This window comes from Dunckerocampus dactyliophorus, chromosome 4 (assembly GCF_027744805.1).
Source record: "Dunckerocampus dactyliophorus isolate RoL2022-P2 chromosome 4, RoL_Ddac_1.1, whole genome shotgun sequence".
Classification (NCBI taxonomy): domain Eukaryota; kingdom Metazoa; phylum Chordata; class Actinopteri; order Syngnathiformes; family Syngnathidae; genus Dunckerocampus; species Dunckerocampus dactyliophorus.
This window is the reverse complement of record NC_072822.1, coordinates 20,751,053-20,773,680: the sequence shown is the minus strand read 5'-3', so window position 1 is coordinate 20,773,680 and position 22,628 is coordinate 20,751,053. Positions and strand designations below refer to the sequence as shown.

Below are 22,628 nucleotides of genomic sequence, written 5' to 3'. Positions count from 1 at the left end.
AAAATGAGCTTTTTGGGTGGAATATTTCTCTTACCATGTTACCAAATGTATCTCAACTACGTTCTGAAATGCATCTCATGTTGAGGATCTGCGCTGTATGTACAGTACAGTGAAGACATATTTTATTCAGGCAAGCTCATTCAGGCTTATTGAAGGCTATTCTCCCAAAAGAGATCCATTGAGATTCAACTCAAACTGCAAGATTAATTCTGCCTCGGAGAAATGCTTTCCAAAGTGAAGCTCTAATCTGTGCATGAAGCGTTGGCATTGTAAGGGGAAAGACGAGTGTGCAAGAAGCCAACTTTGGCTGTATTCTTTCACTTTGAAAAGAACAATTTACTACACTCCACACCAGGGGTCAAACCCGTCCATCGCTAGCTACTAGTCGATCTTTGGGACTTCAGGGGTCGATCACGAGAACATTTTGAAAAAAATGTATTATGATATCAGTGCCCTCACCTCCCGGAGAGCGACCAACATGCACGCATTTTATCCATTTTGAACACGCCCGTACGCCTCGCCGCTGTCCAGATCTTGTGCAGGTTCATGGCTGAGACCAGAGATCTTGGTCTCAAAGATCCCTGCTCTACACCTTGAAAAGGACAGTGGCGCTATTTCAGCATAAACGTGTTATTGCTGATTTGTCTTACAATTTCAGGTCACACTAATAAAAGGATTCAACATAGTTTTACTAGGGACATTTACTCAAATCCAATAATATGGATTGACCTCATTAAGTTGTTTTGCCCATTCGGAATGGATAATAACATTGTTTATCACAAGTTCTTTATGGGTTAACATATTTTGCACAAAGTCAATACAATTAATCCCTTTTAAAATGTCATGAAACCAGCAGAACCCCTGCAGAGTCCATCCACAGTCACATTACACAAGGCATTTCCTTGACTTCTTGTTTTTATGGCGTTAGTGAGCTCTTAATGCGTTTGATTTCATCTCATGTCATAGTGTTCTGTGTTTATTAATTAGGAGACACAAACAAGATGCTCTGGCTGGGTTGCAGGTAGTGCAGTCCTACCCGTAGTATCCATAGTATCTGTGTTAATGCATACTTAAAGGGATATACAGTATACATGTTTATGTCAAGTCAAGCGTTTCCTGTTTTGATACTTCATTATCTTTTAATCCTCGGTCTTGGCTCAATATGGTGAGATTATTCAATGATAGCGAGTGTCTGTTTTTGCTTTACTCAGAGCAGACACAATGATCAGTGAGAAGGCAATAAATACAAAGTTTTACATTTGTTGTTGAGTGTGGAACTTAACTATCATACGTTTAACATGATCGGGTGCACAGTGGGAGTAATTGTGGTGATTTGCACAAATAAAGTAGGAAATTGCATGAAAAGTCAAGCGCAACATTACAGTAATACCTCGTTTATCGCAGTTAATTGGTTCCAGACCAGACCGTGATCAGTGAATTTCCGCAAAGTAGGATGCCCTTTTTATTAATGGAATATATTTGTAGTAAAGGGCATAGAAAACCTGTTTACAACCTTCTAAATACAGCATTATTAGAGCTCTCTAGACAGGAGACAACAACTAATAACTGGTTGGGCCACCCTTAGCAGCAACAACTGCAAGCAAGCATGTGCGATAACTTGCAATGAGTCTCTTACAGCACTTTGGAGGAATTCTGTCCCACTCATCTTTGCAGAATTGCTGTAATTCAGTCACATTGGAGGGTTTTCCAGCACAAACGGCCTTTTTAAGGTCATACCACAGCATCTCAATAGGATTCAGGTCAGGACTTTGATTAGATGGATACCTTCTTAGATAGATATCTTCAAGAGAAATTCACATTTCCAGCAACTCTGCAAAAATGTCCTAATAAACGTAATCACTTAAAAAAAAAGTCTTAATTTTGTTTTTCTTCAGCCATTCATTATTGTCCTGCTGCAGAACGCAAGTTGGTTTCAGCCTGAGGTCACAAACAGATGGTTGGACATTGTCCTTCAGGATTTTTTGGTAGACAGCAAAATTAATGGTTCCATTTATCACAGCAGGTTTTCCAGGTCCTGAAACAGAAAAACAGCCCCAGACCAGCACACTACCACCACCATATTTTACTGTTGGTATGAGGTTCTTTTTCTGAAATGCAGTGTTACTTTTACGCCAGATGTAATGGGACACAGGTCTTCCAAAGAGTTAAACTTTTTTTCTCATCAGACCACAAAGTATTTTCCCAAAGGTCTTGCGGATCGTCAAGATCTTTTCCGGCAAAACTGAGATGAGCCTTTTTGTTCAGCAGTGTTTTTCGTCTCTGGACTCTGCCATGCAGGCCGTTTTTGCCCAGTGTCCGTCTTATGATGGAGTCATGAACACTGACATTAACTGAGGCAAGTGAGGCCTGCAGTTCTTTGGATGTTGTTGTGGGGCCTTTTGTGACCTCTTGGATGAGTTGTCGCTGTGCTCTTGGGGTAATTTTGGTTGGCCGGCCACTCCTGGGAAAGTCCCAAAGCTTTAGAAATGGCTTTATAACCTTTCCCATACTGACAGATCTCAATAAGTTATGTTTTAATAGAGGGGAGCAATTACTTTTCTTTCCTCTTTTAATAATAAAAAGTTTCATTTAGAAACTGCGTTTTGTGTTCAGTTGTGTTGTCATTTACTAATATTTGGATTTGTTTGATCTGAAACATTTAAGTGTGACAAATAAGAAAAAAAATAAGAAATCAGGAAGCAGACAAACACTTTTTCATACCATTGTTTTTGTATTTTTGTTCATTTAGTCTTTTGTATGCTTGAAAATGGTTACTGTAGACCAAGAGTATGTACAATATGCTTAAATAAGCATATTTTTTTCCTAGTAATAGGCTGTATTCAACCACGAAACCGCGATCATTTATTAAATAATTTCTGAAAAACCACAATAGAGTGAGGGTGTAACGTTCGAACCGCGATGTAACGAGGGATGACTGTACTTTTGATTTGGATGATTTATATGCGACATGACCCTCCCTGCGTGCTGCTAGTCAAATTAATGGCGGCTATTCCTTGTCACAAAAAGCTCAACTTTGGAGTTGTAGTGAAATGTTGAGGGGTTTTATAGTCTTACAGATACTTTAATTCAGTGCTTTTCAAATAGTGTGCCGGTCTCCCTGGGGGTACGCAGTGAACTGTTAGGGAGGACTTTCAATATTAGTGTAGACCTGCCAACAGGTATGAATTTGTCATACTCAGCATGCAATTTGACTCTTGAATACGCTTGTATGCTTCACTGCTCTCCATTTTGTTGCATTTTGCTGCTTTCAGTTCTGAGTTCAGTCCGTACAGTACAGATAAATACATAGATATTATCAGTTTCTCAATGAGAAACAATATCCCTTCCCCAAGTAAGTGTTTTTAATACTAATTGGAGCTTTTTTTTCCCGACAAAAGCGTACTGATTTGTATGAGGACAGGCTGGGGTTTGTCACGTATTTTTTCTTTTTTCTTTGTTCAGTCCAGGAAAAAAAAAATCACACAATAGGAACTTGAACCCCTAGCTGGGAGACCATTCAGGTTGCCTTCCTTTAGAAGCTATTATACAATGTTCATAAAGGCTTAGTCTGTCAGGTCTATGCAGGGTGCTGCTGCCCTCAGACCACTTATTATTCATAGTACAGAATAATTAGTCAAACATTTTCATGCCACCATCATCTCTCTGCATGCTAACTATTAAATAGATAGTTCAGATTTTATGACATGAAGTTGTCTGACATCCCCATCAGCATTGTAGTCCATTAACAGCAACTTACGCCCCACTTGGTCTCCGAAGTCCAGTTCTGGTCAGATTTCTGTGATGTATAACACAGTTCCGCTTCGTTGCTGGGGACTTTTATGTAGAGTTTGGCTTTTCAAAACAATGCGCTTTCAAGAGATAAATACATTTACATCATAAAAATGCAAACCCCAAAAATGTCCCCAGAAATACAGAAATAGCACCCATAACTGAGACTGCGCCTTTTAATACGGTGTGCCTTATAGTCATGAAAATACGGTACATTGTAATGCATAGACATTTACAAATCTTTGTGTTTTTATTAGTTATTAGTATCAACATTTGATCTTTTTCTAGTTACATTATGCCTTTTTATATTTTCCACTTTTGCTGGGTTTTTGTTTATTTTATTTCTGCAATGAGCCACGTCCCACAAATGGCCCCTGCGCCACACTTTAGACACCAATGCATGTTTTGCCAGGAAGGTATGGTGCAGCAAGGCGACGGACCATTGTGTCCAAGCTCTACCTTCTTGGCTCTGTTGGTCAGGGGCTGAGTTACGTTGTGTAGAGTTTTTTTACAGCTTTCAGACATGCATTGCCTGGCATTACGGAGATGGCGCTCACTCCCGCTCGCCTGCTCAGCGAATTTTTGACCTTTGTAGAAGTCTTGTATTTAATTACCAAGTGACACAATAAACATTTATATGCCCACCCTTACTCGTTAAATGTAGCGATAGTGTCGCTAAATTGTCAATACAGATCTCTTCCATGAATGAGGTGTGTTATGAAACGGAACCGGTGATCACGGGTGCTTGAAAGTTTGTGCTGAGAAATGTGCAGTAAGCGTCAATAGAACCGCTCCGTGATTAAGGGTGCAGACAGGTCAGGTCAAATGCAGAATTACTACAGCTTCTGCTTGGACATCAACAAGCAACTGTTCAACTGTTGACGCTGGGAACACTGAGGTAGAGTGCATTGCCAGGTGTGCTTCCACTTAACGTGTGCTTCCAATCATGGTTTGCACACTGCCACTTTCATATTACATTTCTTATCATTCATAGTAGCCATGCCATAGTTCAGTCTGATTGGCTTCTGGATGCCCTGTTCTCACAATACGAACGCGTTTCTCCAAATGACAAATCTTGCCAAGTTTTAATCTCACACACCTACAATGCAGTCAATCATAAAACTTGGATGATTATTCTAAGATAGAAAAAGACAGGATGTGTTGCCATGGGAACCCAAGCCAAATGAGTACACCAAAGGGGACCTTGCATTTGTCGTCTGAGCGGGACAAAGACGACTGGATCCCTATTGGTGGAAACAAGAGGGCGGAAGACCTTTTGAGTGCAGACATGATGCGCCAAGATGTTCTCCCTTCTTGAGGAGGCTGCTCGAGATTGTACATTTTGCTTCAATCTGCACACTATTAAATAAAATATAAGATGATAAATGTGAAATTGACAACCTGTGAGTGGTGAGTCTTTACAGAACATAAAGAAACATGCTTGATGGGTGATTCTGGGCCACCTCGGGGTTATATATTGTATGTTATATCTTTTGGACTCTGATCCACACCGTACAGTAAACATCATACTGTTATTTTGTATTTTTATATGGATCTCTAAAAGCCTGTATCACAAAGTTCTTTTACATTGGACAACTCTAATACCAAAAAAGACATAATTAGTGTTATTAGTAGTATTAACAGTGTGTTCATAAAAAAATAAATGGGCCCTTATTCATGATGGCTATGATATCATCCCAGCACAACAGATGCATAGGGCAACATTTAATTTTTCCAGGATTTTATAAAATGAGCTCTAATTATTGAGCCATCCTGAATGTACCGGTATATGCCAATTATGTCAGTTTGTCAAACAGCAAGGTCATACTATCATATTCCTGCACTTCTAATACATTTTAGACCCCCAGCTCACTATGAGTTATTTTAAAGTAATTTATGGACCGCAAGGTGCCTTATTGTATAGTGCAGCTTTCCCCCAAACTTTTTTATCTTAAGATCCAAATTGAAAAGCTGGTTTCTCCTGGGGACTTAGTAAACTACACCATGCATTCCCATAACATCAACATATACTTATAAATTAATACAGACGACACAACTTTGATTTATTACGACAAACATGAATCGAAAAGCCCAGAAAATGTGGTTCCTGCTTGGTGATCAATAAAATAGTTTAGAGCATTTTACTCTGACATCGACAATCCCCACTCCAAACCATAGCCCTGTAATTTACACTTTCTGCCTCACGTTGAGAGCAAAAAGCCAAAGGGCAAAAGTGCTGAGCACATTCCTGTAAAATCTCAATGCTGTTGCTCAACTATGGTTATCTCAACAGGAATGTGCATCGAAATCCTTGCTGATAGCACGTAAAGTAGGATCTGCACACGTCCGTGGTCAAATCGTCGTGTTAAGTATATACGGGCGCCAAAGGTGCTGCACCACTGTGCAGCACAGATAAAAGAAAGCCTGTTTAGCAGTAGTCATTTAGACATAGTAAAACAAAAAATAGGACTAATACTGTATGGGCCAAGGACAAACCTATTAGGTTTTAGTGAGGATTTGGATAAAGGTGTGGAGACATGAAGTTTCTTATATTAGCCTGGCAACTAGTGCACTTATGAATTTTTGATTAACAGTAAATACGTGGAATTGGTAGAGGTTTGTGCTTTACTCAGTTATAATGGTCCTGATTCCATTGCTAAAACAACAAATCTAATGGTTGTTACGCCCCGACTGGGGGAAAAACCAGAGGGTGAAGGGAAGAGGTTCCCAATTCTCTTGAGTCCCAAAAGTCACTTGAAAACTTTCTGGTGCTGGACAGTGGATTTCTACACAATAAATTGAAAAGAGAAAACAGCAGGTATTCAATATAAAGCGTTCAGTTCAAAAGTCCGACACGTTTGAAAAAACATGAGGCGGGAGGGGAGAGAGATGGGAAGTGCTCTTCATCCTCCTGTCATCTCCCTCTGCCTCTTAAGGAGGGCTGCTTCCCTGCTGTAGCCAACCACGGAGCAGGAAACTTCCACCATAGGGGAAAAAAACCCACACACCTGCACCGCATCTGGGCAATTAGCCCAACGGAAAACAAAACAAAACTTGGGAGCCAGGGTCTTAAAATGATGGTTCTCGACCTTTGCATAGTATTGTCAGTGTTTCGTACAGGACTGCAATCTACTGTATGTGTGGTGTTGAGGTGCGGGGTGGTGTAATTTGCATAAATGGCCATAACACAAAACTCCAACCACAGGGCAAAAGTGAGCTTTTTGGTTTGTGTCAGAAGAAATGTGTAATATTATTTCAGTATTATAAGTTAAACCTTATTTCACAACAGTACATGAAGTTATTGTCTTATGGATGCTGGTTTCATTTTGTGCAGCGGTGCATGTGTCTTTATAACACACACAGGTGATTAAAAAACAGGATGTTTCCTGTGCTCCATGTAAGTGTGTGCTGCTTTTAAAGATAATATATAGTAGACGTCATTGTGTATCTAATATCTCACCATATTGATGAACAGGTGCCATAATGTGCGGCGACCAAGTCTGTGGTATGTGTATGTGTTTTGTATGAGGCGTGTTGGTAACCCTAACCGTATCCACTGTGCGGAGTTGGAACAGCCAGCTACACAGACAATCTCATTGTAATGTGCTGGTGAGAGAGGGCGAGCAGGTAGTGCCAAATGTAAAAAATAAATAAATAAATAAAAAGTATAAAAAGTAGGGCCAAATCTATCAATGGCAGTCGAAATTTGTTCGTGGTGGTCCACGACAAATGAACGAATGTATGGGAAACACTGTTTGCAGATTCTGTGTCGCTACAATTCCTTATCAAATCTAAAACAAATGTGTTCGTTCTACCCCAGACTTGAAGGCAGTCTTCTGGAAGTGCTTCAGATGGATTTTGAAGTTGATGAACTGAGCAGTCCTGTGGACAGTCGGGTGATCATATGGAAGTTAGAGCTCCCATCCAAAAATACTGCCAAGACAGAAGGAGCTATGAGGATCTACACCACTCAGAGAGACTTTATAGGACTGGCCCCTCTCATCACGGTGAGTAGCAACTTGCATGTTACATCTAACATGAAACACCATTGATGTTACCGACAACAATATTTCCTATAATTCCACAACTGGGACTGTTTCCTTTGAGCGTGAAAATATAAAATGCACTTTGCTCTGATCCATCCCTGTCTGGTTTGCATTCTGAATAGGCTTTGGACTGTTTAGCAAATGGGTTCTATTTTAAGCAAAGCATGACCTTGTGTTGTTGACTGTCAGCTTGCTGTTGTCTTTCTTCTGTGTTCACACGTACAATAACGTGGTCATCGCTCCTTCATGTGCTTCTATTTTAGCGCTGAGCCTCTTTATCATGCTACCTCTATAACCAATCCACATAATCTGCTCTACTTATTAAACAGCATTACATTTGCACCACTTTGAGCGACAGCGCTGCACATTATTTGTCAAGCGAGCCAGCGACTATTGGTAGTGGGTGACATTCACAGTGCTGTCTGCTGAATTTGCACTGTAATAATGTTGATGGGCCCCAAGTTATGAGGATATGCCATCCCTATTTGTGAATTTGACATGGTTCATCTCTATTAAGGATTAGAGGTTGACCTGAGGCAAAGGACCAAATATCAGATTTGATGGTGCGACAGGACGTTGGCTCTGACTTCACTCTTGTTCTGTGAACTCCCCACAAGAGTTGCTCAGTACTGTAAAAACACTACAAAATGCCAAAAGCCACACATATGCATACGCTTTTTAACTACAACGCAATGCCAGTCAAAGGGGAAAAAAAAATAAGACAAGTTACTTCCGCCTCATTTAGACCGGTTTTACAGTTGAGAGACATGCATCCATCTGCTTTCTTCTGTCCTCTGGGTGAATTTAACTGATCATTCACTACACCCCACCGCTCTCATACTATCATGCGCATACACACCCACGGCACACAATTACTTCAACTTCATTTACACAGCGTGATTTAACACAGCAAAGACACACATCCATCTGCTTCAATCTGGTTATTCATGGATGCACACAGGCATATGTGTCATGAATACATTCAGTGGGACTGAGAAATTAACAAGAGCATTTAAGTCAAAGTGTGCACTTTTAACCAGAAATTGGCAATTCCCTGAAAACCACAATGGCATGTTCTGAGAAATGATAAAAGACTGAATGAATTTAGCAGGACCACTCTGGTTACTGTATCACAGCATATCATTTCCAGATAGGATGCAAATAGGACGGCATTTGGTCCACTGGTCAACCTCTCATTTTTCTGTATTTTTAAACAATTTTCCAGCAGCAAATAATGGGGAAAAAAATCAGTTTCCAGCTAAAATGGTTATTATTAGAAAACCTTTATTAACTGCACATCCATGTTTTAAGTAACGTGTAAGTAAAATGTGGTAAAGTGCTTAAAAGCTATCATAAGGTATGTTAATTGTCACACAACAGTGAAATGAGTCAACCGCTGTCAGGTGAGGGTACAAGAATTAAACGCTCAACATTCATTTTGCATTTTGATAACATGTAGAGGCTCAGCTCTGAATGCGAATTTATTTACCCCACATGTATATTCTTGTGTATACCGCAGTGGCACGTCAGTTTTCGTTATTAATTCTAAAACGGCAGACGAAAACTGAAGCGTACAAAAAAGGAAAAATGCCACATGTGTTGTAGACGGCGTGGAGCGGAGTGGGAGCAGGGGAGCGTAGAGAGAGGAGGAGATCCACACCAACAACAACTTCCCAACATCTTTGACTGTTTGTGATCTTTACGGAACACTGGCGTCCTTGATTTCTTCGTCAGGATGGAACTTCTTGTTGATGCGGCAAATGGACTAGTTTGTGCAACGTTCTCATTTCCGTTTGCCGAATGAATATGCCTTACGGCAGTGGTTCCCAAATGTTTTACAGTCGCTTACCCCTTCAGACATTTGACTTGAAGCCATGTACCCCCTACCGCTGCACACTTAAAAAATATAAACCATTTTTACATTTAATGACATTAAAATATTAAACATGATTAGTTGGTTAGTGTTATAGTAAGTAATTCTGGTGCAAAAATTTGTATTGTGTGTGGTCAAATAATAAAAGTTTTACCAGAGCACTGATAAATAGATAAGATGTGAATTTCCTTTGGAGATGAACAAAGCACTTTTGTCCACTTGGAACCGCCGTGATTTAAATCTGCATATTAATTTGATACCAAATTGAAAGGTAAAGTTGAACAAACATGTACAAACAGTACAAAAATAGAAAAATACATACAAATAGCGATAAAGCCTTATTTTCAGGGGAATCTCCAGTATCTCAACCTGACACGCACATAAATTGACAGGTTTTCACAGTGCGGAGATTGGAACACCAATGAGAGTCAAACCTTCAAGATGAAACACTCTGAATACACAACATAATCATCAAACTTACTTATTCATATAACTCACACAGAGCAATGAAGAACTGCATGTCGCGTCTCCTTCCGTCTTTCTGCTATGACGCTGCGCTCTGTGCTTTGCGTTCAGGTGCGCTTGTAAATGTGAGTGTTAGGCGCTAATTGTCTTTCATTTTTATTCACGTACCCTCAATGACAATTGGCGTACCCCAGGCGGTACGTGTAGCCCACTTTGGGAACCTAGGCCATACAGGATACTGTAGTACAGTCATCCCTCACCACTTTGAGAGTTTTTTCAAAAATATATTAAAGATTGAATGAAACATATTATTAGTCAAACAATATACAAATTGAAGCAATTTTTGTTCCAATTAAACATTTTCCTTTAAAAATGGCTAAATGAAGTAAAATACAAATATAAGGCAGCCAGAAGATGCATTCAGATATGCTGTGAATGATGGTAGCGTTCTACACTGGTCACTAGGTGTCAGTAATGTCAGTCTTAATTGGCTTATTTACTCTTGTTATGTCTACTACAGTATATACAGTATTGTAAAGGTGATTACCCTAAGGTGTTAGTTCATGTCTAGAGGGCTCTGATAATGTTAAAAAAACATATTTAGAAGGTCAAGTTCATGTCTAGAGGGCTCTAATGATGTTAAAAAAAACATATTTAGAAGGCCGTAAACAGGTTGTTTATGCTCTAAGTACGAAAATATTCTGTTTACAAATAAGGAATCCACTTATCACAGTTGGGTCTGGAGCCAATTAACCGTGGAAAAATTTGGAATTACTGTAATTAAGCGTTTCAGTTTTCATACAATTTCCTACTTTATATGTGCAAACCACCACAATTCTGTAACCTAAGTATCGCAAGGTTTGGTGTTGGGTGCGTGATCCAAGATGGCTGAATAAACAAGCAATGCTGGGAGTAGTCCGTCCACATCTTTATTAATGCCACAAAACATACCAAAGGGTAAAATACAACAGCAACGTGCAATTTTGCACGACAACCGAGATAGTACACAAGAACCGAGGAAAAACTGTGGCAATATTTTTGTCGAAGGGCGAATCGTACGCACGCTGGAGCGTTCAAAAACCGAGGTTTGAGTGTATGCTTCGTATAACATTCTCAAAAAACGGCTTGAATGCTCCATTCTTCCATACCTTAGACCTTCTTAAATGTTTGATCTAAGTCAACACATACTTGCTGTATTGGTTTGATTGCAGGACACTGAGATCCTGAACACGGCCGTCCTGACTGGAAAGAAGGTGGCGGTGCCTGTAAGGATCGTTGCCGTGGAAGAGGATGGCCTACTTACTGATGTGTCTGAATACACAGACTGCAGCTCGACTGATGAAGATGTTCTCAAGGTAGGATTCATTCAGATAAACACTATTTAGATTACTTATCTACCCTACTGTTCAATTACCTGATAAAGGAAAATATTCCAGAAGGGAGAGGTTGGTTTCATATGTGGCAGAAAAGACAACAGCAGACAAATACGTTCTACCAAAGTCACCTCTTCCCTCCATCTCTTTTCCACTCAGTAAAACACACTGTGAGTTGGGCTTCGACAGCATCACCCATCAATCTCTTCCGCAATGAACAGCCGCTGCGCTAAATCGCTCAGCACAAATTACCTCGCAGTCTGCTACACTGCTCTCATCCTATGACTTTTCCTTTTTATCCCGTGAACCTGAGCACGACTGCCTGCCAAAAGCAGGCTTTGTTTACTAATGAAATTGAAAGCCAGGGACTCTGACCTGTGAGGTCACAGCCTGTGTACAAAGTGGTGTTGTAAAGGATGAATTAATAGAGTCCAATAGACTCCATTCTACAGCACACATGCGTTTTTTCTTTCAAAGCAGTCTGCCTCAATAGAATAAGTATTGTACGATGTCATGTCACGCATAGCATTGGCAGGTCAAAAACCCGATAAGACAAGGATTATGTGTTGATGTAAAGGGACAAGCTCTGCACTGAATTATCCTACATGTATCGTTGTTCTAAGCCTAATGTAGCTGTGAGTGTAATAGCGGGCCAGACAGCAGCCCCCGGTCAACAATATTCCCTTTAATCTTCTTATTCTGATAGCTTGATATCTTTTTGTTTCCTGAGTGTCTGAAGACTAACAAATCTTTTTCTAGATGGGAAGGATTTCTATAGAATGGACAACTCAAAACATAAAGAGCAATAAGAGTGACTTGTCACTCAATTTTCTCCTTAATTGCAGGCAGTCATAATTACCATCAGTACATTTTAAAGGACATGCGACCGGAGTGTCTAATTTCCTCCTACCTTCATTTGTTCAGCATGAGTATGATGCGAGTTAGTGAAATGGCCGTGAAAATATCTATTTTTGACACTCGATGCTGCTGCTGCTGCATTGGGTTGCCACATATGCTACGTCGGCTCGCTCCTCTCTTTGCGAACCCTGCTAGCTTGACATTGACGTTTTCAGATCAACACTTGCAATAAAAGCAACTGTTGTAATTACTAGATTTGGTTCAGCTGCACAACTGCCACGGTTTGCTCACGGCGAACCAAGCCAACAAGCTAAATACATAGAAGCACAAACCAGGTTTAAGCCCTAGATATGCCTCACACACTTATTAAACACATTTTTAATATGTTGAAGGTACTCACAACTAATGAATGACAATGTAAGATGACCGATGAATTGATGGGATTGGAGGCACGTTCTAGCCTTTACCCTGGTCGTCTGTCTCTGCAGTTCTGCAGGCCTCTTGACTATCCGTTGGAGAAGGCATTTCTCCTATATACAGTAAACCAGGCGTCTACATAATGCTTCAACATACCTGTCAACCCTTCCATTTTCACCGGGAAACTATCGTATTTAGCCTTTCTTCAGCAGCGCCCTCACATCTTAATAGTTTTTCTGTATTTTTCCCATATTTTAACTTTAATGCTGCCACAGCAGCACAGCTTTTGGTCTGCTCGGCAACGCTCAACAACATTGCCGTAACACATCCTGTAGCCGGTAAAATCAGGCATTCAAAATAAGATACTGGTGGAAGGTCATCAGATAAGATCAGTAAGATCAGAATTTAGCTTATTTTCGCTCATGTTTTCTTATTTTTCTGAAACATTGTCCCTATTTTATAATCATAAACCGTATTTTCCAGACTATAAGTTGCTCCTGAGTATAAGTCGCATCAGCCAAAAATGCACAATGAAGAGGGAAAAAATATATATATATATATGTCGCAGTGGACTTTAAGTTGCATTTTTGGGGGTAAATTTATTTAATAAAACCAAAGACCAAGAACAGACGTTTCATCTTGAAAGGCAAGTTATACTAATAACAATAAAATGGAGAACAACAGGCTAAATGGGCGTCTGTTAACGTAACATGAATAGATGGCATGTTAACGTGACATAGTAACAGTTATTCAGATAACTATAGCATAAACAACCCGCAAAGTCATCTACTGTATATTCATCGCCGTAACTGCTCTGATGACAAGCCTGTCCCGGCAGCACGTTGTTCAAGCACCCATTTGTGAAGTTGTTCCCCTAGCTGTGGCCATCTAGCTTTTAGCCCGTGATTAGCTTTTTTGGTTTTCTTCATTGCAGTTAGAGTATCCTCCGCATTTCGCCAGTCACTCACAAGTTTCTCGTTGACTCCAAACACTTTCTTTCTCCTGCTCCATTGCTGTTTTCGGCTGCATATTTCACTACTCGCAGCTTGTAATATGATTTTTTTTGGGGGGGGCATTTGTGTTCCGTTTTTCTCAGTTGTCTTTATAAGCGGCACACCTACGTGTGGTGCTGTGAACAGGCGTGCAGATGAAACCACGTGACACTCCAAACCACAGAAGAAGAAAGAACAGATGTCCATAAGTCTGTCATTTTTACGAGAAGTGGAATTAGTCATTATTATAAGACAACAAAATATCAGGAGAATGTCGACAGAGGTGGGTCTTGTCTGTCGAAATATTAAGATATTATGTTAGCTTACTTCTGGTCATGTGACCAATGAGGCGTTGGTGGGTCGGTCACGTCATCGTTCTCGTATTGCCTATATACACGTCTACTCTGGAAGCCGTTTTAAAAAAATAGAAAAATATTTCAGGTCATCCAGAACACCGTTCCAGTGTGGACAATAGGCTGAAACGATAAAATACTTGACGTTTTCACCTGAAAACCTTTCCAAGTGGCTAGCCCCCAATTGTCTTTATAAGCTGATGTTTACATAGTAAACTGTTAATGGTACAGGAGCGATAGGAGTAGCAGATAGTGGCACACAAGCCTAGAGTGCCCTCTCGCGGCTGTCAGTATTAAAAAAAACTGGTATAAGTTGCTTCGGAGTAAAAGTCGCAGGACCAGCCAGACCGTGAAAGAAAGTCCGACTTATAGCCGGGAAAATACGGTAATTTGAAAAAAATTTTAAGTATGTCCCTGCCTGTTATAATTTCAGTAACGATGTATCATATCCAGTATTAACATTTATTCACCTCGCTGTAAGTTTTGTCTGTAGAAGCTATTGTTTCCATAGCTGATTGTTTCCAACACACAGTTGCTTTTTATCACATATTTATAAATTATTACCGCTGTATGAGATGTGTTTTCTGAGGAAAACAGACTTAAAAAATAAAATAAAATAAAATAAAATAAAATAAAATAAAATAAAATAAAATAAAATAAAACATTTTTGGAACAAAAATCTGTCATTTTATGGGGCTGTGAATGCTGAATCGCAAACATGGGCCGATTCACTGTACTTTTAATATGATTTGACTCAGACGCTGTATTCATTGTAGCCTTATTCTTTGACATTGTAGTTCAGTGTACTTGTACTCAATTTGTTTGTTTGTACAAATGAAACTTACGAAACTTTACGAATGTAGCAAACAAGGATATCAATATGGTAAGGAGTAGCACACTTGTTAGGTTCTACTATCAGGTGCAGTGTAAGAACTTCTTAATTTTTTCTTAGAACATTTCTAAGAATCAATTTAAGAGTGTTGTAACAAACATTGGTGAAACAGGATCATTGGTTTTTGTCAGGTCAGAACTGAAGCAAAGACACTTTTGGTAAATTTTGTCAACAGGGGTGGATCTAGCTTTTTTGAAAATGGGTGGTGTGGCCGAGGTGCTGGAAATAGAGCGGGGGGTCTGGGGGCCCTCCCCCTCAAAATTTTTAAAATTAGACCTCATTTCCTGCAATCTGGTGATATCTGAGGCCAATTTTATGTCCTTAATTTCAAGAGTTTGTTGTTATTTTTATCCTTGGAATATATTGTTTAAGCCAAAACATTCTATTTATAAAATTACCGGTACTAGGAGAAACCCATTTTAGCTCAATTTTATGAAATATTTTCCAATCTGAAGCAGCTGCAAATTCCGAGGATTTGAGTATAATTTTATGTCACTGGGGATCGCTTTTCTGGTTAATTTTCATTGAGAATAGACAACAGTTTTCCTTATAGTCATGATGCCAGAACCTTTATTTTGCACCTCCACCTGAATAGCCATGTACAGTACACGTTCAATGTCCAATGTAAATTATCGGCCTGACAGTGGCTTCAGGAATAGCATGCGTCTCGGTTGCATTCTGGCATATGCGTCCACCACGCGCCCATAATTCAGATGCATGTCAGATGCATGTCCCTATGGACATACATCAGAATCAGGCAAAAAAAATCGCGGGTGCCCTAAAACGGGGGTGTACACCCCCCACACCCCCCTCTAAATCCGCGCCTGGTCAACTTGGTTGATTTGTCAAGATGTGCAATTTATCAAGCTTGGATGGAATTCCCCCTTTTTCTGAAGTTTACGATGAGTAATAAAACAAAAGAAAACCACAGATAAATGTCAGTGAAGTATGCCTTTTAGCGTGTGTTGATTGTCTCATGGAAATAAAATCCAATTTAAAACAAAATGATATTTTGACACTATAAGACACAGTGGGTGCGATTATTGTTGACAGAATGAGATTGTGACTAAGAAGAGTGGGCGGCTGCCACATTAAAATGTATCCCATTTCAGATGATGTCTTGAAGTGTTGTTTGAATATGGCTCATGGAAGTTCAGCTTAAGCATAAAGCTCTTGCATGATGCTCTCGTTAAAAAGAAGAAATGAGCAAAATGTTTCAGAATATGGATGAATGGATGACTGCATTCGCAATGAGTTAAAATATGAAAACGCCATACATGAAATAGTAAAAAGGATTCTTGCCCATTGTTTCACACTTGCATGAGGAATATTCTATCACTGCCACACTGTAAATGTGCCTTTTGGATGGAATTCATGCATGAGATTATTTGTTAGGAAGTCAGGCCATTGCAGGATGACACATAGTGATGCGGTCATTTAAAAGCTTGAGTTCTGGACACGGGCACGGGATGATTCTAAAACACACTGATGATCCTCTCAAAAATAGCATGTGCACGTGGCAGCACATCCTGTAGCCAAGTGTTGGGATTCGTGCAAAGAAGACGAGATTTGCTATTTGTATTCCTCCTTAGGCTATCAGTCAAAGTCACATTATTTTTTTTCCACTCCTGTGTGCATTTCCAGAGGCTGGTAACTGAATTTAAATGCAGCGTTATAATTATCCAGTCGGTTGTGAGCGGCGGATGTTGAGAGGACCAAGGAAAAGCTCCTGATTCATTTAGTCTAAATGTCCATGAGATATTTCTGCAGTCGCTTAAACTTACCAAGGTCACCTTTAAAATGATTGTGTAATGAATGCACTTGGCTGTGAAGGACCGATGTTAAGCGCTGCACCACATGATATTTTGATTAACATAAAATTGCAATGCCGCGTCTTCGTAAAGCTTTGGACCGGTGATCATCACAATAGTTTATTGCAGCTAGCTGATATCACTATGGTAACACACACAGTGTGAAACTACTACAAGGACATTTGTTGTGGTGAGAATTGCCCATTTGTTAAAATAGTGACATTTACGAGACTATTTTTGTCGCTGGTTAAATGACTAACATTCCCTTATTGACAGCCTAATACCGACTGTGGATGCAGTTAGTTTACACAAATGCATTTGGACGAAATTAAATGATAACATATCCCCATTTCTCTTCAGGTGTCGGACAGGTGCGACTACATTTTTGTTAATGGCAAGGAGACAAAGGGCAAAGTCAAGATGGTGGTGAACTTTACCTACAGCTACCTCAGTGCTCAGCTTGAGCTGAATGTGTGGATGCCCCGACTCCCCCTCCAGATAGAGGTGTCGGACGCAGAGCTGAGCCAAATCAAAAGTTGGAGGGTGCCGATACTCACCTCCAAGAGGTGGGTCATACATTTGTCAAATTAAAGTTGACCTTATTTGCGTTCCAGACAGGATTTCTCCAAGCGGTCTCTCCTCCATTCAAATAATTTGCTTTCGATGACATTACATAATACACTGCAATATCTCAGAGATCCAATCAAACAGAAATAGTGTTGCGGGATGAGAGTCCATGAGTCGAGTGCTTAACAGGTGGCCCTGCATGTGTGTGTTTCTATCACAGATCTGGCTGGAACAGCCAAGTCGATGAAAAGAAGGGAAAGGGCTGTACGTTGCAGTTTCAACACACCTTGGTGCGTGTGCTAACCCATTTTGTGGCCGATCAAGCAGACCCTCGGGATCCGAAGGCTTATTTCCTGGGGTCTGACTGGCAGGTGGACGTAACAAGACTGGTTCGATACTTTATGAGGGTGGAAGACCCTCGTGTGGCGAGGCTACAGGCAGGGAGGGTGCTATCAGGCCGAGACATTGGGACCACCGCCATCCAGGTAAACAAAGACCAAGATCATACAGTGTACACTGGGGAGAGTAAATATGAAGAACACAAGATCAATGGGTCAGGATTGTGTCTGACCTCTCTGTTGATGCCAGAGAGACCTCAGTGGAAAAAGTCATCATGCTGACAAGGGGGAGAGGGGCTAACTGCATTTGTAACTCCTACTCTTTTTAGTTGGCGATTTGGTCCAACTGTTTTTATATCTTTAGAATCCATAAGATTGTGGATGATGTGCAAAAGGGTAGAAGGAAAATAGTAGTTATCTGTAGCAACATCGATGAAGTCAGGGTACATTTATTGGCCCCAGAAATCTCCCAACAGTGAGAAATGTTCCAATTTGCTTGTCCAAAGCATTCCTGTTTTCTGGAATGCAGAAGACCCTGGGTGGTTGTGTCTGATAAATGTAGCCTTCCATTTGAGACCGTTAGTCGGCATCATGGTCTCCTGATCGTCTCTTCTATGCACACTCAAGGAGAAACATTTATTGCATGATACAAGAGTGTTGGTCGATCCAGCATACTTTTTTTAAGAATACAAATTGTAGGCTAGAGAGAGATTAAAATGAATGGGTCAACCAAAGTCTCACCTTATGGGTTTTTCCCCTCTATGCAGTTTTTAAAGAATGGTGATAAGCTGCAGTCAGTCAAAGTGTCGAGCGACATTCCTGGGCCTGAAACAGCTGTCAAAGGGGCTTATGCAAATGGAATTAAAAGGGGACGCTGAGAGCAGAAAGGACCACGTAAGGTCAATTACAAAGTTGGGACAGCTCATGCCAAATAGTGCAGTAGTGGCTTAATACAAGGAATGGGCGATACGGCCTAAACTCAAGGGATTTATATTTGTTAAGTCGATACCGATAGCTTCCTGCTTCTCACGACCGATACCAATAACCGACTTTTTATGTCTATTATTTTTTTAATTTAGACTTAACTGTAGTTTGTTGAACTGATCTTAAAATTCTGAACAGGAGTGTATAAATTCCAATAGAACCATTCTTAAAAGGCTACACAGGCCCTAAGGAAAGCCAAACTTAACATTTTTTTTAAATATTATACCACATCATGTTGCAGATACATTTAAATACAAGAAAATTAAACTAGCCTACAAGGCACACATAAGCCTACTTTTATCCAAAAAATATTTCCAACAGCGCCATGTAATAAGTGCAAAAGTAGTAAAGTAGTAAATTTAGTTTTTTTTTGCTTAGATGACACAAAATTGCTTGTATTCAACAATGTGTTTTGTTTTGGGGTGGTAAAGGTGTTTGCTCCACACACTTTGCAGAGTATAGATTTGTGCTTATGGTTGCACGGCTTAAATACAAACCACCCAAATAACGGATGTTGCACTGGTCGTTTTCACCAAGTCCTTCTGTCAAGCCGTCTGCTTGCCTTGTTTACTTATTACATTGACGACGCATTGCAACTTGTCAATCTCATTTTTGCGGGTCGCGAGTAAATTGTGTCATCAATATGCATTGTGGTGATAGGGTGATAGAATTAAAATCTCTATCATTGGCCAAATTAATATTGTTTCTATTACATAATGTTTCTATTGTCCATTACTATGTTGGAGTGCTGCATGGTGATTTGAAAATATCGCTCTTTTAAAAGCAGGTGTCTCACTGACCTTGACATTGTCAGAAATTAATGTAATCGTCACACTGTTTTTAGTACTGGACCAAATGAATTGGACCCAATTACACATCTTTGGCCATACAAGTCATATTTTTAACTGACAACCAAAATTACATGATGTACCGTCATGTAAAGTGGAACCTCAGTAATCTATTCTCAGACCAGATCTAAACTGGAAATTAAAATTACTGTATGTGATCTTTTCTGTGACAGGTGTTTTCGCCACTTTCTGACACAATTTTGGCAAGAACATTGGTAAAAGTCACAGATGAAAAAGTGACTATTACCGAACTGGGGGTCCAGATGGTTGCAGGTCTCACAATGACCCTGCAGCTCAGCCCAGGAAGCAACAGGGCCATTCTGGCAACCACAACAACACAGGAAGTTCTGCTGTTACCCAAACAGGTAACCAATCAATCAACCTTATGAATGTAGTATTGTTTCAAAGCACAGAGGTAACTGTGTTTACTTTCCCATTAGGAAGCTATGATCAGTGCATGGGTGCAGTTCAGTGACGGCAGCCAGACACCCCTTGACATTTATGATCCGGCCTTTTACCGTGTCATTGTGTCATCTCTGGATCAGGGGGTGGTGTCAGTGCGGGGCACACCTCCATATGTGGTGGCAGAAGGAGAAGGTGAAGGAGTTCTGGTCCAAGTGGAAATGTCCATCTGTGAGGCCTGCCAGAAGTCCAAACGTAAAAGCATTGTCGCTGTCGGCAACGGCAGCCTGAAGGTCAAGTTTCAGGTGAAAAGTGGATGGCTCGACAGCATCACCAAAAGTTCTGACAGCAGCACAGCAGAGAATAAGAACAACAGCGCTGACTTCCGAAATGATGGGGAGGAGATGGAGAGTGACAGGAAGCCATCACAGGATCCTTCACAGCGCATCACAGCATCAGAGAGAGACCAGAGCTCTTTGGCAAAGATCACAACCACAATCAAATCTACAGAATGGACTTTCATGACCAGCGGCAGCCTTGGGGGCGTGGGGAAACCAAGCAATTCAGGAAGCAGTCCCACCAGCGTGGTCAATATCAGTATGATGAGCAGCCCCGGTGACAGCAGCAAAACATATGGCTCTGATAATATGATAGTGGATAGTGTTCGCTTTACAAGTACTGTGAAAGGTCCTGGTAATCTGGTCAACTCCAACAACTTTCCCACAAAAATTGTTGCACCTGGACAGGAGACAGTGGAGGTTGAGATTAGTGGAGAGGAAGATATGTTGGCTAACAGACCTCTTACAGACTTAGAGATTGGTATGTATGCTCTTTTGGGGGTCTTTTGCCTGGCTATTATGGTATTTCTTGTAAACTGTATATCATACGTTGTTAAGTTCAGACATAAGAAATCTCCGTCAGATAGCCAGGAGCCCACCACTGGTCACAGGCATGATTGGGTCTGGCTCGGCACGGATGCTGAGCTGGTGATGAACGTCCCCGGAAGTCCAATTCAACAAGACTCCCAGACTGCGACTACTGTAATAGACATTGGGCCTGATAAAACGACTTCACTGTCGAGAAGGCCCAGTTGCCTTGCATCCGTCACAGACTCTCCCATCAGCTGTGTGGGTTCCTTCAGGAGCAAAGCAATGCCAACTGAGTCGCTCCACTCACCCACCAGCAAGAGGAAGAGAGTCCACTTCACCACATTTTCCACATTGGAGCGCCAGCATTTACCGCATCTCCCACAGAGGGAGAATGGCCATGGAATCCACTGGGTTGGGAAGGAAGACAGTTGTGAGGAGGGACCCCAAGTGCACACTGCAGAGCCTCTGGACCATGTATAATAACAAACCTGATCAGACCTCACATTGCAGAAAATGCGGCTTTGAACACCTCAATGCCTTTGCTGACTCAAACTGTCACAAACATGGGACTAAAAAAAACAAAACACAAACACAAACACAACCCTCTTATTACATGTCAAGGCCTTTTAGATGAACAAGTACTGTATTATACTGTTAATACCTGTGAGGAATACCTGTGAAGAAATAACACGTCCTTTACTCAATGTGAAAAGCCGCACAATGCTATGTTGCATGTGGGTATTTATTTCAATTTTGCACTTGGAAAACATTTGAGACATTTAAGAGCATATAAAACTGAGAACCCACTTGGATTTTGAAAAGGCATTAATATGGTAATAATCACATTCTGTGTTTTTTGTTTTAAAACAAGACCTTTTTCTTGTAAGTTCATTCATTTCATTGTTTTTTTATATTAAACCCACTACAAATTTGCTACTCAACTGCTTTTGGGTTGATTTTCTACCTAATGTATGATATATGATATATATGATTGGCCTCGAAAAAACAAGCAGAATTGAACTCAATTGTCTATTTTTGCGTACATTATGTGTCTCATGAGTTTTGTTAAGTAGTTACACAGACCGTATACGTTCACTGATCATGGGCATGAATGTCATTCATTTGGAGTTTTTAATCATTTATTTGAACCATTCTTTTTCGATGCTAAATTGATTACACAAAAAAATAATGGTGTGCACATGTTTGAATTTATGTTGAATTGTTTAAGTTACGACAAGGTCAAAATTATAGACACATTCAAGTGTATGCATAAACCCCCACAAATACTAGCTTAAATGTCGCTTAAGACGGGGGCTCTGAAATTGTCGCAACATGGGACCCGCATTTTCCAGCGGTCAAGTCACGACCCACTTTAAGTCAATCTAATCAAATGTATTTGTTTTTTAAAATCACCTATGTCCATCCATCCTTCCATCCATCCATTTTCAATGCCGCTTTTCCTCACTAGGGTCGCAGGGGTATGCTGGAGCCTATCCCAGCTGACTTTGTGCGTGAGGCGGGGTACACCCTGGACTGGTCGCCAGCCAATGGCAGGGAACACACCTATGTCATCTTTTTAAACATTGATACACACAATTACATGCCCAATGTGCATTTAAGATGAACTTAAGGCATTTTATTAAAGAAATGAGGAGCAACATAACTGCATGGATACAAATAATGCATAAGTTAAAATTAAATGTAAAAATTGCACTTAAGGCCCTGTCACACCTTGACGATTTAGCCAGCGT

At 40.4% G+C, this 22,628-nt stretch overlaps 1 protein-coding gene across 2 annotated transcripts in view; it reads left to right on the top strand.

Moving 5' to 3' along the window:
* Positions 1 to 22,213, top strand: part of LOC129179419 (transmembrane protein 132D) — a 51,015-nt gene extending 28,802 nt beyond the window's left edge. Inside the window, exons 4-9 of one of the 2 annotated variants that reach the window (XM_054772624.1) lie at positions 7,610 to 7,796; positions 11,385 to 11,528; positions 17,230 to 17,435; positions 17,657 to 17,921; positions 19,780 to 19,971; positions 20,047 to 22,213. In XM_054772624.1, the coding sequence (XP_054628599.1) occupies positions 7,610 to 7,796; positions 11,385 to 11,528; positions 17,230 to 17,435; positions 17,657 to 17,921; positions 19,780 to 19,971; positions 20,047 to 21,357 (2,305 nt within the window). In that variant the 3' untranslated portion in view covers positions 21,358 to 22,213. The remainder of the gene's footprint in view (positions 1 to 7,609; positions 7,797 to 11,384; positions 11,529 to 17,229; positions 17,436 to 17,656; positions 17,922 to 19,779; positions 19,972 to 20,046) is intronic. The other variant, XM_054772625.1, reaches the window with a different exon arrangement.
* Positions 22,214 to 22,628: the final 415 nt, after the last annotated feature.